Below are 17,027 nucleotides of genomic sequence, written 5' to 3' on the forward strand. Positions count from 1 at the left end.
ATTCTAAGGAGAACCAAATCTTTTGAATTTGGTTATTTATTATTTATTAATAAAATTTTCTAGATCTATTCACTTTTATCTATCATAATTTTATGCATTATACTTGTAAGCATTTTAGCCCTGATCTCTTGCATTGTACGTGACTTGGGTGCATTAGGAGTTATACGGAAGATTCAAGTCATAAGTTCCTTGCAAGTAAATGACTTGTTTACAATCGAAATTGGTGTGAATCTACATTTTTCATGTTTGTTCTCATTAGACAGTGAAACCCATTTTTTATTGTGAAAATTTGATTTTTGAAAAAATTAGAGTTGCCACTTATTTTTTATTATTTTTAAAAGGAAAAATAAAATAAGAAGTAAAACCTTAAGAGTAACTCTTTTGAATGGAAAAACATATCTATGAAAACCGAGTTCAAGTCCAAAGGTAAAGTTACTTATTGAGAATGTACCATAGGGTAACACTCATTTAAGCCCTAAAGAGATCTTTACTAAACAAGTGAAGGGAATTAAGGCAATTGAATGATAGACCAATGGATATCAGGAGACAAAAATAAGAATATACATAAGGCAATGGTGATAAAAAACAAAAGCACTAAGAGCATGGCATGTATATTAAAGAACAAATAATCATAGAAGGAAGAAAGCATACTTCAATAATGTCAAAAACAGTGTAATGTGCTTACATAAGAGAGCAAGATTTAATTCACAAAGCATGATATGAGATATAATATCAAAGCAAGGTTGGCTACCAAACATATAAAACATATATACAACTAAAATCAAGAAGTAAATATGGCTAAACTAGAAGTAAAGTAAGTTAAGATGCACTAAACATGCATAGGATTCAGAACTGGTAGCAAGTATGCAATCTCAAAATAAATCCAAATAAAATAGATAAAAGGGAAATATGATACAAAGGTGAGCTGATCTAACATGTACAAGATTCCTATAATATAAATCAATAATCAAAGAAGGTCAAAAGCATGCACAAAGGGATTGGAATAGCACATTTATACAGGATATAAAGTAACAGGATAGATCATAGGTCTTACAAAATAATCCAAATAAAATAATTAGAGATGAAATAAAATCAAATAAAACATTATAAACATGCTCAAAGTGTTTGTAATACAACCCCAAAGCCTAAAGTTCTTAAACATGCACAAATTATCTCATATTTAACCAAATATATTATTGCTTATAAACAAGGTAGACCGTACAACACATCATTCAAATAAGAATTTATTTAACAAGCCTAGACGTGAGATAAAATCAAACCAAAAAAAAAAAAAAAGCATATTTAAAGTGTCTAGATTACATGAAAAATACTCATGAAGCTCAATCATGCATCAATAATCCTAGATTTTGAAGAATATTTCATAATGTCAGATTCAGGTCAGTATAGTAAACAAGGAAAGATGCACTTAATTCTCAAGCTTTGAAAATGATTTTTGAGTGAAATCAAAGCCTAAAGCCTTACTTAAGAAGTCTAAATATAGAAAAAAGTAAATACAAAAAGTAGTTAAAAACCCACAAGCTAAAATAGATTTATAAAAACATTTTGAGTGTAAAAAACATGGTAGAATGTGGATATCTTGAAAAACCTATTTAGTTCATAAGCTTGGAGGAGGCTTTTTAATCAAAATAATTTTTTTTTGATACATTTAATAAGTCCAAAAAATCATACAAGCCTCGAAAATATTTTAGAGTGAGCCAAAAATCCCAGATTTTAATCATTACTATCAAGATTTAGTGAGTAGGTATCAATATTGCCTCCAACAAGATGAGAATCTTTCCTCTAACAACTCCATTGAATCACATTGATCATCATTTTGATACTAAAAGATCATTATAATGTAATACGTACAAATTATTAAGATTTAATGAAATCAAATATTTAATGTAACTTAATAATGAGTGTACACTTACAAAATTTATATTTCTTATTAACCCATTCGAGATAATTAAATTTAATATCACAAATTGTATCATACATATATCAATTTATCTAATAAAACAACGTTAAAATATATATTATATTTCTAAAAGTTTTTCTCAACTACTTTTTCATGACTTTTGATCTCTTTTTTTTCATCTCATCAATATTATGTTAAAATATCCAACAATATTTCCTATCCCAACATATCTGTAAAACTGAGTTACCTATATATCTGTCGAAATTGAGATATTTTTTATCCTTAATTATAATATGTGACATATGACCCCACACAAAGGGAAGGCCCGTTGTCTTCAAATTACATAAAGAAATACAAATAATAATTTAGTAATTAAAATATAATTGTCAAAACTAATAAAAAACATGAATTTGATAATTCAAAAGTAAGTATCAATTCTCATTAAAAAATTAAATTAAACTGCATTCAAATACTCTTTGTCAAGTTTTCTAAATATTAATTTTTAATTAATAAATAATATTTTAAAAGTGAGGACTATCCAAATATGTTTCAAAATCTCTTTAAATATTAATATTAACCAAAGAATAATATTGGAAGAAAGAAAATTATCCAAGTATGTCCCTCTTAACCCGTGTAAACAGGTGCTCTCCTTAATTTTCAAAATCACATTAGAAGATGTAAGAAGTCTTCTTGAGAAGAGTTAGAGAAAGTTCACCTTGAAAATTTAAGAAATGTTTCAAAGCCATTGAATATTCAAAAACTAAGGTTAAAGGTTCAAAGAACAAGTTCAACGATTCAAAGATTAATCCTTCAAAAACTCAAAGATCAAGTCTTCCAAGATTTGAATACCAAGTTTAAATATTCGAAGATTGAGTTTTAATATTTAGATTTTAAGTTCAAGATATCTTTGATAGGAGGTTAAGTGTTTGCGTCCTCAGTGAGTGTCATTCAAACTGAAGTCCAATCAAGTCTAAGCAAAGCCAAACCCTAATTAGGCCTAAGTCAAGCCAAAATCTAAGCGTAGGACCAAAATGCACCAAAAAGCCCAATTTAAATTTGTTCTCTATAATCAATTACAAAAGAAAAATGAGAGGATTCTAGAGATTATATCTCATCAATCAAATTAATGAAATTGAAATTTAATCAATATGTTTCTTCAATAAAAATTTGTGTACAAGGTATTTTAAGCATTATTGAGGTTAAATGTCCTTTAAGTCAATTCTATATATATCAACTTTTTGGTTTGGGAGTGAATTATGCATCTATCGTATCTTTTGAATCCATTATATCTCATTGCTAGTCCGAGTCATTATCCTTGTGTTTGGTTGCAACTTGCAAGAAGCAAATGGTCCACACGTCCCTACGGAAGAGCCGGGGCCCATATGATCGTAAATTGAGGAGGTAGTGCCACAATTGGTATAAAATAATAATGTTTTTAGAATCAGACTAATTATTAAATAAAAAAAATTATCAATTCATAATTCATTGGGTTGATTGTGGTCCAGATGATGTAATAATTATATAATTTATATATTATATAAAATAAAACAATAATTATAAGAAATAAAAAATATATAATTAAAATTTTAATAATATTTTAATTTTATATTAAACATATCAAATTAAAAATAAATATAAATATATTAATAATTTAAGCTTTATTAAATAGAACATGTATAACATTTAAATATAAAGATACGTTTAAGATGAATATAAAATCATGGCATTTAATTTATCTCCTTATTTTATATTTTATTATTTTAAAATTATTGTATTAATTATTTATATTATTTTCATAATTATTATTATAAAAATAAACATGAATATAAATATCTACATGATTTTTTTTTTTTTTAAACATTAATCTTGCTATATATTTAGTTTTACAGCACTATTACACATGAATGAATAGTTCAATGGCCTCACCCTTGCTTTTAAAGTTGGAGGTTAGTAGTTCAAATTCTCCTGCAACATATGTACAGCCTTTTCCTTACCACCTGGAAACAAATCCCATATCCGAAGAGAACCACTAACTAAATGCAGGTACAAATACCTTCACATTGGGTTGGACTTTGGTGCTCGTTTAAACCCTCTTAGGCCCAACTGGTTTGGGCTTTTAGTGGGTGTCCAGTTTGGGCCAGTTTTGGCCTTGATCGGGTGGCTGATTGTTAGGAAGCCAGACGGTCTGTCCGGTTTGACGGTCTAATCACAGTTTCAACACCGGTTTAAAATAAAAACGATTCCTTAGGGTAAACCAGGCTGGAAAGATGGCCGGTCCATGATTAGACAAGTCAAAACATTGGAAAATAATGAATTATCTCATTTGTCATGTGCAATGTCATACGGAAGGCTTATTCCAGATTTTAGGTCTTAAAACACAGTAAAAGAAGGAAGACCATAAAAATAATAATCCACTGTGATATGAAAACCCCAAATCATACATATAAATGCAGAAACAAAAGAAGGAACTAACAATGCTCGGATACATAAATTCAAATGATATGAAAAGGTTGAAAAGCCTCAAAATAGCTCCCCGAACGAGCACTAAAAATAGAGACCTTCAGAGATAGCCAACTGTAGTGGCACCGTGTCTTCTTAGGAGAGTACATGAATATTCTCAAGGACTAGTGGTCGCCGGTGGGGGGGAGAGAAATGGGATTGAAGGCATAGTAGTTGGGATGGTTGGCAAAGTTGTAGGGAGTGGAGGCAACGTGAGCTTCGGGATAGAGGGCATGGTGGGCATGCTAGGAAGTGGAGGCAGTGTGGCCTTCGGCAAGGATGGCAATGTGGGCTGTTGCATAGTTGGAAGAGACGGCAAAGGAGGAATTGAAGGGTTGGATAGAGTTGGGAGTGAAGGCAAAGTCGGCAGAGTTGGGAGTGATGAAGGCAAAGGTGGCAACGTTGGTTTTGGCAGACTGGGTATAACAGGTATCGTTGGCGCAGAGGGCGGAGTAGTGTCCAAAAGACGACGTGCCGCTAGGCTAACATCAATGCTCGAGAATGAGAGTAGAACGAAGAGAGATAAGATGAAGCAATTGCAAGAGGCCATTGCTGAATGAGATTAGAGTGGTGCGTATGTAGATTTGAATGAAGCTGCGTTTTACTTGAAACTCGAGTTGCGAATCCATAGCTTGGTGTTGGGTTTTTATAGGTGGATGTGGGAAACTTTGGCCTCTAGGTAGGTGATTTGGCCATCGTGTTTGGTGGGAAAACTTGGAAAACCATTTGAAGTAGAGGGGTAGTTTTCCTATTCAACTAAATTCCATTGACAAAGAATGCCAATGTTGTAGGTGAGTTGGGCCAAATAAGTTTATTAACCACAGTTTGACTGCTAAAATACACGTCACTGGAAAGATTAGGGTAACAAACTTTTAGGGGTTTGTTGTTTAGTTATCTAACAATATTCAGTTCGTGGTGAGGAGTCATTAACACCTCATGATTAAGTCTCCAAGATGAAATTCAGTTGTTTGTCCACCTCATGATTAAGTCGAAGTACTTAATTTATCTATTAGTCAGCCAAGCTAAGTAAATTTTATGCATCAATCTTTAGTGCCCATTTGCTACATTATCTTTGAATTTATTTAGCAATTATATTTTTTGTGGCCTGGCCTTCTTAATTAACAATACTTCAATGTTTTGGTCGAGAGGAAGAAAATCTTCGGTTACGTGTCCAAAAGATGCTACACAAATCCAATATAAAATTAGGAATGGTCAATGAGTGGGTATTTTTGGAGACCTAACCCCATTCCACCCCATTCCACTCTTAATCGAATAAGTTTGTGGTTTTATAATTGAGTTTTTTTTTTTCATTTTGTCCTTTTTCAACACAAAATAAAAATGTAATTTTAATTGGTCATAAAATAAAATATAAAATTCTATGAAATTTAATTAAATTATTTATAAATTATATTTATTTTATAAATAATAATAATAATTAAACATTTTAAATGAGGTGGCGTAGGGCTATTATATATGAATTAGCTTTCAAAGCCCCTCTTGTTTTAAAATTGGAATTGGGATGATAAAGCATTTAGATGGTAAAGGATGTAATGGGATGCGAGTTTCTATCCGGAGCCAACCCAATTCGTGTCATTGAGAATTGTGCTTTAGGGTCTCCTTCATAATGGGCTGAGGTTAATGAAATATTGTTAATTGGGCCCAAAGGTTATATAAGTAAGCATAAAATTGACCTCAAGGACTTCTCAATCCTATTACGAACAACACATGCCAAGAATACCCTTAACACATTGAAAAAAAAAAAAATCTTAAATGTAAATGAATTGCCACGTAAGAAATGGTGAGGTGACAAGAAAAAAAAAAACAATCTTAACTTCCTCAATCTCACATTTATGTTTGAGGCCCTAAGCAATCATATTTCGGTCCATACAATTGTTATCAGTCCTCAATAAAGGCAAAATTTCCCAAAATGTCAAATCTCATATTCCTTTTCGAAACCCAAAATAACTCCGATTTTGGTCTCTAACCATAGATCTCATGCTGCTCCCCCACCAATCCTATAAATCCTTATTATTTATGCTCCAACTGGACAAGACAAAAGGCAAGAGTTGACGGTAGAAGAGGGGCACAGAGAGACAAGTATAAAGAGAGAGGCGTGATGGAAAAGAATCGCTTCAAGTATATTCGCTTTCGTGATTTTGTTATTGCTCTTATATTATATGGCTTAGTTTTAGTTTAGATTTGAGATTTTTTGGGTCTACTGTATGAAATTGATGATTTGCTAAGAAATATGTGCAACTTTTAGGTACAAAATAGATGATTTTGTATAATATGATCATGATTTTTTATTAGTCAAGATTTTTACCTCTTTAAGGTTGGATATGAAGTTTTTAGCTCTATTGAGGTGTTTTCACAATCTTGAGTTGATTTTATCTAAAATAAAAGAGATTGTCCAAAAGGAGGTCATTCAACAAAATATCTATTATAAAATATAGATTTTATACAAGTGAATTAAGAAATATTCAAAAACAACATTTTTTGCTTTGAATTTCTTATTTTAAAATTTCATCGGACATGCATAGATATCTTATTCCTCGTTGTTATGGTATATATATTTGTTTAGTTTTCGGACATATATATGCAAATTGTGCATTTTGAAAAACCACAAAAAGTCCAATAAGGAACACTCAAAGAGGGTGAATAGGTGATTTTAAAATATTTAAAATATTATGCCCAATTCTTTTAACCTAATAAATTTCAGGGAAGTCCTCGATATTCAAAACTTATAAAAGAAATTGATTTTTACCTTTTTAGAAATATCATGTGATTAGTTAGGGATAAAATAATATAGTTATTAATATCCAAAATATATCTTTAGAGAAGTTAGGGAAAATAATAATTGGTTATAGGTATAAATATCATAACCCCCAAGATAATTAACGCAACAACCTCATTAACAAACTAACCAATCATTCAATAAGATACCAATATCATTAAACATAATATGACTAGGAAAATAAAAATATGAAATGAGACACAAGATTTTTACATGGAGAACCCCCAAAAACCGTGGAGTTAAACCATGAGGTCTAAGACCTACTAATCTAAGGTGGTGTTTGTTTTTTTACTTAATTCTAAATAGAACCTTAATGCTTAATAGTGTTAAATATTAGGTTGTTTGTTTTTGTAGTATTTTATTTCTATTAAGTATTAAAAAGTAAAAAAAATCAATATGTTATTTTTTCTATTTAGAAAAAACTACATATTTTGGCTTTTTTTATTTAGTAAAAAGTTTATAATAAGTCATGAAAAAGTAGATAAACAAACAACCTAAATTCTAAAACTAAATTGCTTTTAGCAAAAAGTCAAAAAAACAAACACCACCTAAATCTAGTGTTCAAAATCAAGTTACGCAGATTTATCTGATCACTTTACCTTAAATACTTACCCTCCAATACCTACAACTTGATTCACGTTCGTGACGTAGCAACTCTTTGTTGCTCCCTAGTAGATCCTTCAACCACTCTAAAGGGATTAAAGTCTTCAATCCACGATTCAAAGATCAAATCCTTGAATGAAAGATTGATAATGGTGTGGTATATTAGACTTTCTCTCAAGGAGTCCCTCTCTAAAATTAAATGATATATCTCCAATATTTAATATCTTTAAGCCTAAATTTCAAACCCTCAAGGGGTTATTAGGGAGGTATTTATAAGCAAAAACTATAAAGAGTTTTGGTATTTTAAGTTTCCAAAATAGATTTTGAGTGAAATTCATCCAAAATTAGTTTATAAACTCGACAGGACTGTCATAACCACTTGAGCAGACTTACACCACTTGAACAATCCGCCCGTGCATTACTGCTTGATCGGGTTGATCGCTTGAGCGCTTCCTACTTCTTTTAAAAATCCTTTTAAAACATTATAAGTCCAAAAATGATACCGAACCATTTTATACTTCAAATGAGTCTAATATGCCACATGTCAAACATCTTTAAATGTACTTGTGACTTCTTGGTTGGACGAACAACAACCCTTGATCTTCAATGGAGAGCAAGTCACTATCTAAAAAGACTTCTATGGCCAAACATAAAAATGAACAAAATTGCTAGCAAAAAAACAAAGACTTAATGTCTTAACGATCTCCCTCTTTGGAAATTTTGTGACAAAGCATTAGTACATAAACCCACCCGAACTCTCATAAAGGAGTTTATATAATACACATTAATGCTTAATTAAAAATAAACTAAGGGAATGTTTTGCATCACTTTGTAGTACTTATCTTCCAACCTTATAACCTGCACATATACAAAAAACTATACCAAAGGTAAAGTAGTGTGAGGGATAAGATATGATCAGGAAAGCAAAATAGGATAGTTAGAGACTTTGCTTGATGTCTTGTGAAAGCATGAATACAGAATAGATTCTTGTAATGACACCAAGGTACAAAGCAAAGCTTCAGAGGAATATAGATGTATGCAAATCAACTCAATAGAATAGAAGCTAGATAAGACCTAATAATTCAAAAATTAAGAACAAAGTTGAAAATGTGATTATTGTTGAAATAAAGGACTATTACTTTGTAAACTAGTCAAAAGCCCCCTTGTCCAAGCTTATTCAAATTTGAAAAGTTATCTATAGTAGCCAAGATGTCTTCTAAGTTGAAAAATGGTACATCAATCCCTTTCTTATCATCATCTTTGAATTTCTTCAAGTCTATCAAGTGTTTCACATTGCTGTCACTATCATACAAGTGCAACACATGATTTGCCTTGTTTCTTGAATTGAAAGAAAAAAAGAAAAGAAAATATTGTATAGAAAACCTCTACAATTTTCTCAATTATGCCAAGTATGATTTGAAAAGAAAATAGCAGAAGATCTATGGTAGAGCTTATGGCACAAAATTACCTTTCCTTTTGGTGATGTTTCTTTTGCGCAAAATAAGCAATGTATATAACCAATGGTGCTTAAATGCGTAACTCGAACAACAACAATTGGCTTTAGTAATATGTAAAATGATTAGTAGTACCACAATCCAAAGGCAAATATATACTTGAAGAAGATAATCCTCAAAGGTTTGAGGCTAGTTGAACTCTTGAAAGCAAGTAAGAGTTCCTTGAAAAGATTTAAGGAAAAAACAAGACCAGGAAATAAGAAAACTATAAATAGAGCACTAGCTGAATAGGATACTTTTGATTCTTACCTTATCATTCCTGCATGAACTATGGCTCTCTTTTGATCTTCTATATATTTGAAGAGGTCCTCGATAATTTTTAATCGATGTGCAGAAACCAAGCCTCTATACGTAATCACTATTGGCCAGTCCATTGATGCCACCATTTATGATTTATATGATTAAATGATTCAATTCTTGCATAAATTTAAACTCATTTATATAGAATTAGAAAAGCATACAAAAAACCAATATAAACATAAAAAATGTATACAAAAAACCTTTATATTTAAACACCAACAAAAAACAAGATAGCAATTAAGAAATCTAAATAGATGCCTAAAGCCAAAAGAACCTTTCTTTATAAGTGTGTAGTACTTTAATTGGCAAAGCATTCAAATTGATGAGTAGGAAGATTCATTTCTACAAAAACATCAATCATGAACAAAAAAGTTTTATGTCAAAGCTTAAACCATTGCATACAGAATAAAAAATGACATTGAAATCTCCTTTATCCCAAACTAGAAAAGCCAAAAAAGAAAAAAAAACGTGTTGAAATTGGAAGAGGGGCCTTGTTAGCTACGTTGCCTATTGCAACCTTTTCTATATCGTTTGTTGCATTTGTTGTATGTGTTGTTGCATCAACTCCATTTGTTCTTATTGCTATTGAATTCTTGTTTGCATACTTTCTTCATGTTCTCGATGCATTTGTTTGAAATGCATTAATTCTTCCTATGTATCCTTAAGCTTTGATGCAAGGGCAACATTTGTCTCTCTTCTACTTGTGGCTTCAAAAATTGATGTAGGAGTTGGACCAAACCCCAGACCATGTCCACGACCATGTCTCTCTCGACCCATTACCTATGTATATATGTCATCCACCAATAGTGGAGTGGATGACACAATTGAGGATGGGGTGGATGTTGAAGACTCCTTGGTGTGTGATTACATTTGAGCTGCTAAAAGCTCATCAAACCTAGCCTACAATGAATATTATGGAAGATTAATTGTTAAAACGTATAATGAAAATGTACCATAAATTTTCATTCCATAAGAATTATTAGAAGATAACCAATTATTCACCATAATTTCATGAAACACTTCATCAACTGGTGTTCCATTCTTATGTGCATGCATAAGCTTAAACATCTCTATCCAATTAGGTTGTATGACATCTTCCCTCAACTGGCCCTATCATCCTCAATTATTACATTATAATAAACTTGTCATAATGAACACAACATATTATTAAAAAAAATTGCTAACATGTTCATAGCGAAGTTATGCAAAACTCTTGGATCTTGAGGTATGATTGATTTTCTGTTTAGCTCTACTTTCCTTGTTCCTTGTAGAGATGGCCTGCATTTAAAACAAATACATTACATAATATATTGGCATTCAATTTAACATTGTATTATACAAACATTTTAATTACTTGTGCCTTTTTTGAGCTCTAAAAATGGATAAGCCACTTCCAATCAACATCAAAGACAAATGGTGGTTTGTGCATCAACCTTTCTGCATCCATATGCCAAGAGTCATAGTATTTTGCTTTCATCCTACAAATGATTTCAAATGTTAGTCACAAAATAGGATAACAATGAAATGACATATTTGTTGGGAACCCTAGATTACTCCGTTCCCATGCCCTGGATTGTGTAGGGTGCATGCAAATCTATCTTAAGCTCTTTAAATCTATCACAACGAATAAATAAGTATTCAAACACAATATGAATACCATAGAAAACATAGATCTAGAGAATAAAGTCACATACCTTTGATCTAGATGTTCCTAGATCAATTCTAATCAATGTAAATAACTCCAAAGTCATAATGAATCTTGTAAACATCATGATCTTCCGCCCGATGACTCTTCCTTATAACTAGGCACTAAGATGGTGAAGATATCAAGGGTGGAGACTAGAATTCTCTCTCTAGACTGAAAGGGAAAATGATAAGACTTAGAAACCCTAACCCTTAAAGGGGTATTTATAGGCTTCCTATTGGGCTTAAGCGACTTTGTTAAGTCTAACTTTGTTACATCATGTCTTACTTTTAGGGGCTTAATCCTAACAATATCATATAGTGAGAAATACAACATACCAAAACAAAGGCCTATACTTTCTTTTTTGCATCATCGGAAACATTTTTCCAAACACTAGCTTGGAAAGGTACATTATGTTGGTTACGTACAAGGGTCTATATGTAACTTGGTAAGCGTTTTCCTTTTTTCTATTTAACCAATTGATTGTATTCATTAAATGCAACTTTTACCTTCTTCCCTAGCGTTAACCCTTGTAATGCAATATTGTGTGTGGGAGCTCGTTTCCTTTTTTGACTTGATGAAATCCTTGTTGAAACCATCATAGAATGAAAAATAAGAAAAATATATCAAGATCAATATGAGATTGTATTGCAGCAACTACAATCCATAACCACAACAACTCATACACCAAGAAGGAACATCTCCTTTTTTTCTTCCCCATTCCTTTCTATAAATAATATGTATATAAAGAAAAAAAAAAAAAAACTTTTGCCAGAATGAATTTGAAAAGCCCATCTTTGGCATTAGGATTAATAATTAATACTAATTTCCTTCCCTATCCCTGTCCTTATTGGCCTCTTATTTTGCAGTACAAAACTAATAAAAGAATATAAAATGAATAGTCTTCCTTTGAGTACATTTGAGATTAGAATTGTAATATGGAAATTAAGGGTGTATCCTTAATTTTGAACTAGCTAGTATTTGTGTTTCTTTTCTTCTTTGTTCTCTTTGTCTCTCTATCTCTGTCTCTCTCTCTCTATATATATCTACAAATTTATCTATCATGTATATGCACTCATACCAACTAAAATATGACAAGAAATAAGTGGCATTTTATTTTTTATTGGTTATAACTTAGGTGTATAAAGAATATTGAAAAAGCATTGAATAACATACAACAATCCTAGCCCCACCTTAGAGATTGAATTCAATTAGAACATTGTTGTCTTGGTTTCCTCCTTTCTCAACATAGAGAAGGTTAAGCACTCTACAAAAGAAAACTAAAGGTTCTAATAAATAAATAAAAAAACTAGTCAAGCAAAAGGCTTAGTAAGAAATTGTTAATTACTCAGTTGAACATGACTTTGGGAATAGTGACACTTTTGTTTTGCTTGTATATTAGGGGAAAAAAAACCATTTGCCTTTTTACTTATAAAAATTATAGTTGCTTTTGTTTATATATTGAAAGATATCTAATTTTTTAGGATTTCAACATTGGGAAGAAAGCTAGAATGATTTTAGGGAATAGTGACACTTTTGTTTTGCTTGTAAATCATGGGAAAAAAACAATTCCTTTTTTACTTATAAATATTGTAGTTATTTTTTTTTTCATACAGTGAAACATATCTAACTTTTTAGGGATTATGTTATTCCATTTTGTAGTAGATGCAATTGAAATTTTTAGTTCAACATTCTTAATGATGCCAATTCATTCTTGTAAAAAATAAAGTTTAAGAATATTCTTTAGACTAAAGTTCTAAAAATTATTATACTCTAGAATATATTTAATTATTATTTAACCTCATGCCAAAATCAGGTGAATTAAGTTATGTAAGAAAATATCCAATTTTAATTATTTAGGTATAATTGAATTTGTTTTCCCAAGAAATTACTCAAATTTCTTCAGTAAAGAATAAAATTTATTTGACCTTTCATTCAAATTAATTTTTCTATTCAACAAAGGTATAGTCTCCCAAAAGAAAATTTATAATACACGAAAATTGCATGAATGCTCATGTCAAATTCCCCAAAGAACAACACCACACCAAAATTAAACACCTATAAAACCTCCACTTTTATAAATATCTGCCTATTGCCAAATAACGTCATAGTATTTTATAGCCTCAAAATACAACACAAAAATTCTTATAGCCACATTGCACTATTCTCAAAGTTCCCCACAATCATCATATAGTCTCTACATGCATACCTTATGAATTCACCCCTAACAACAAAAAACAACAAAACATTCATGGACATGAGATTTGATCTCATCATTACAACCTATAATAAAAATATATAAGATTAGTATTTCCATCATATCCAAACTTTCATTTAAGGTTGATTTCTTCTACTCAAATCTTCACAAACAAATTCTAGGTTTAAGATTTTTGAGTTTTTAATTTGCCTAAACACCGCAGTTTATTTATTTAAATATTTTCCCATTAATTTTTCCTAGTTAATTTTTTTCTAAATTAAAATAACAATACATTCTAAAGAAATGGAAACTGTTTTTGAAGTAGACTTCTTACTCGAAAGTTTTTAGTAGGGAGAAATTATGCTCTCTTCACCTTCGATGTGAAATCCTAATAATATATATATATATATATAAAAGGTTATGGACCCAAAATTATATATTTGGGCTAAGTTAACCTAGCTTTGGTTGTTACAATGAGACAAAAAAAATTGACAATCTATAATTAGTTTCATTGCAATTGACAATCTCACTTTGGTTGCTGCCTTTCTCAATATTAATTGATTATCATCAACTTTCATGTTTTTTCTCTTTTACTAATGCGAATGGCTCTTTGAGCGCTGAGTTTCATCTTTTCCCTCCTTTTCTTGGGAAGCACTGCAAACGACATAAGGACTGTTAAATTTCCCTTTGAAAAACTGTAAGTGTGAAATTAATATGAACAGTTTGATTGGTGAATGGACGACTCCCCTTTGAATGCCTACAACTGCATATTTATAAATTTCCTAGTGGTTGATTTTGTATCATCCATGCATGTTGGTGGGTCAATCTCCCTTGAAACGAACTCCTAATTCATATTCCCTTTTTGAGATAAAATACGTAAATTATCTAAGACCAATAACTTCCAAATTGTCCTGGCTCCCTTTTGTATGCTTACACTTCAACAGATCTCCTATAATTTTACCCCTTTATACCTCTACACTGTTGCAGCATTGTCTACCGCATTGCCACATCGGCTTCCGAATGTGCTCCAAACAAAAGTTGTATAAGATACAATGTCACACGCTTCCCAAAATTGGAATAGGTCAAGAACACAAAGATAACTCTTAATTAAAGAGTATTAAATTATAGTCAATTTTCTCTACCAAAGATCAAAATTAACCATCCTATAAGAGGTCTTAATTAATGCGAGGTTGGTTGTGACAATGAAATAATGACACATTGGGCATAATAGGAGCGCAGAAGATGTGCAAAAATAGGATTAGAAGGGAATAATGACTTAAGAGTCCAAACCTAAGTGAAAGACAAGAGGTAAAATAAGCTATTTTCACATGTAAAGTCGTGGAAGGAACTAAAACTGTTTAAAATGGAAAAAGGAGAGGGGGGCATCTCTCACATCTTTACCATTAAAAGGTGGAAGCTAGGAAGTCTCTTAAGCTGGCCAAAGCATAAAGCAGAGCTGCATATATGTTCTATTCTTTGAGATTACCTAATTTTCTGCATTTAACAAGATTTTTCTTTTTGATATATTAACCAAATCATGCACATATATGAATAGAAAATAAAAAGGAATACAAGATTTTTAATGTTGTTAACTATCAATGTGATTTTTACATTAATGGAATACACCAACACTTGACAGTTTACTGGTCAAAAGGAATAACAACAGTTATATATAATGGGGCAAACTCGTCATTCATTTCATAAAAAATGTTTCTCCCGAGGGCATTGCTCCCTTCAACTCCCACGGGCTGATCGAGTAGTCGATGCATTCCAAGTGAAGTGCAACAAAACTGATTTAGGCTTGGGAATCTAATAGCATAGAGGAATATAGTGAATTGAATGCTAAAATAGACTTAAGGAAATTTTGAGGAATATGCCCTGGAATATAAAGAAAGAGGCGTAATTTAGTTCTGCCAACAGAGATGAATGGTGATACACTCAAATCCAAGTCACTCCTCACCATGGCCAACACTTTGCTTTTCTTTTGGATTTTGAGTTTCTCTTCTATTTATAAACCTCATCACTGCATCACCATTACCAAATTTCCAGAGTTTTGTCGAAGATTTTCCTTCCCAGAAATGGCTTCCTCTGGCGGTCCCATGCCAGTGCTGCCCACCGAGAAGGCAGTGGCACACACAAGCTTCTGGGTCGGGACCAATGTGATGGTCCTGTTCCCTGGATGGCCTGGTAATTACATCCTCTTGCATTACTACTTGGCTCTACTTCTGGTCTTTGTGCTTGCCCTCCTTACTCCGATTTGTGGAATGTGTTCCATGCCTGCCAACAAACAGATGGCCCCTATGACCCTGCTTCTCTACGCCATGAGGCATGGCCTGCGCAAGTGCCTTTTCTACTTGGTGGTGCTCTCGGTCGTCACCTTCAATGTTGGAGTTTTCCTTGCAGCTATCGCTGGACATGTGATAGGCTACTTTGCCCTCTCTGCATGTATGCTCTATCATCATCGCACTACAACTGATACCAAAGTCTGATGGGCTGGGCACCAAGCTTGTGTCTTTCATTCTTCTAGGTCCTACACCTATATAAACCATATATGTGGAGATGACTTGAGAGGAGGGTTCTGTATTCCTCCATTACAGAACACGTTGCATGTTGCATGCACTAGTGATTCTTGTTACTTCTGTACTTTTTTATGGTTGAATATGGAATATGCTACTGATGCTTATAAGTGTGTTTGGTGATAAATGTGTTATTTGCTTTTACATTTGCTTCACAAAATGGATCCCCTCCAGAGAAAATTCTTCATTATAAGCGCAGTAGTGATCTGATCAGAATTTGGATTTCTGCATCATCAATCAAGAAACTCAGTCATTCCAAGTCTGTTCAAGGAGACAGAATTCACTGCCCAATGCTCTCTTTTCTTGTGGCCCAGACCACGTCCTTGGTTCCCATAGAAAATTTCCCCAATGGGTATGTCACGACCCAAATTCTGAGCGCTAGAATTTGGCCCATGACCCCATGGCCATATCAAAGGTTTGATCCTAAGGATTACTCATAATCCAAGCTGACAGACAAAATATTATCCTACGGTGATGACAATCAATAAGCACTCTATATACTGTCAACCAATCCATTCCCAAGATAACATCATACCCAGTCATATCCAAAATCCTCAAATCCACCTTATTTGCCAAGGTAATAATGCAACCCTTGCATATTCTATCAACTCTAGAATTCGTACCCATAGGGGATTCGATAAGTTATAGATTTTCTACCATTTCTGTTTTCAACCCCAATGCATTAGCATAAGATGCAGAAATGAAAGAATGAGTTGCACTAATATCAAACAAAACACCCACCCAAGTATTATAGACCAAAATCATAGCGTCATCCTCTGCCTCTATTGGGGTCAAGGCAAAAACTCTACCTATCACCTGCCTCCCTGATGACTCGACTCTTGGTAGCTTGGCATGTAAGGGTATCAACAAAATTTATACCTAAGGTCCTTACACTAAAGTAGCAAAGCTACTATAGCATAGTGGCTCTAGGATCGAACACTG

The 17,027-nt window shown here is 32.2% G+C and overlaps 1 protein-coding gene across 1 annotated transcript; it reads left to right on the top strand.

Moving 5' to 3' along the window:
- The first annotated feature begins 15,587 nt into the window (after positions 1 to 15,587).
- Positions 15,588 to 15,998, top strand: LOC104878906 (copper transporter 4). Its single transcript, XM_010649820.1, has one exon. It carries the CDS (start codon positions 15,588 to 15,590, stop codon positions 15,996 to 15,998), a length of 411 nt encoding a protein of 136 aa, XP_010648122.1.
- Positions 15,999 to 17,027: the final 1,029 nt, after the last annotated feature.

The sequence above is a fragment of the Vitis vinifera genome, chromosome 3, assembly GCF_030704535.1.
Source record: "Vitis vinifera cultivar Pinot Noir 40024 chromosome 3, ASM3070453v1".
In the NCBI taxonomy this organism is placed as follows: Eukaryota; Viridiplantae; Streptophyta; class Magnoliopsida; order Vitales; family Vitaceae; genus Vitis; species Vitis vinifera.

Coding starts and splice junctions, on each gene's coding strand:
- LOC104878906 (XM_010649820.1), top strand. CDS start 15,588: ATGGCTTCCTCTGGCGGTCCCATGCCAGTGCTGCCCACCGAGAAGGCA.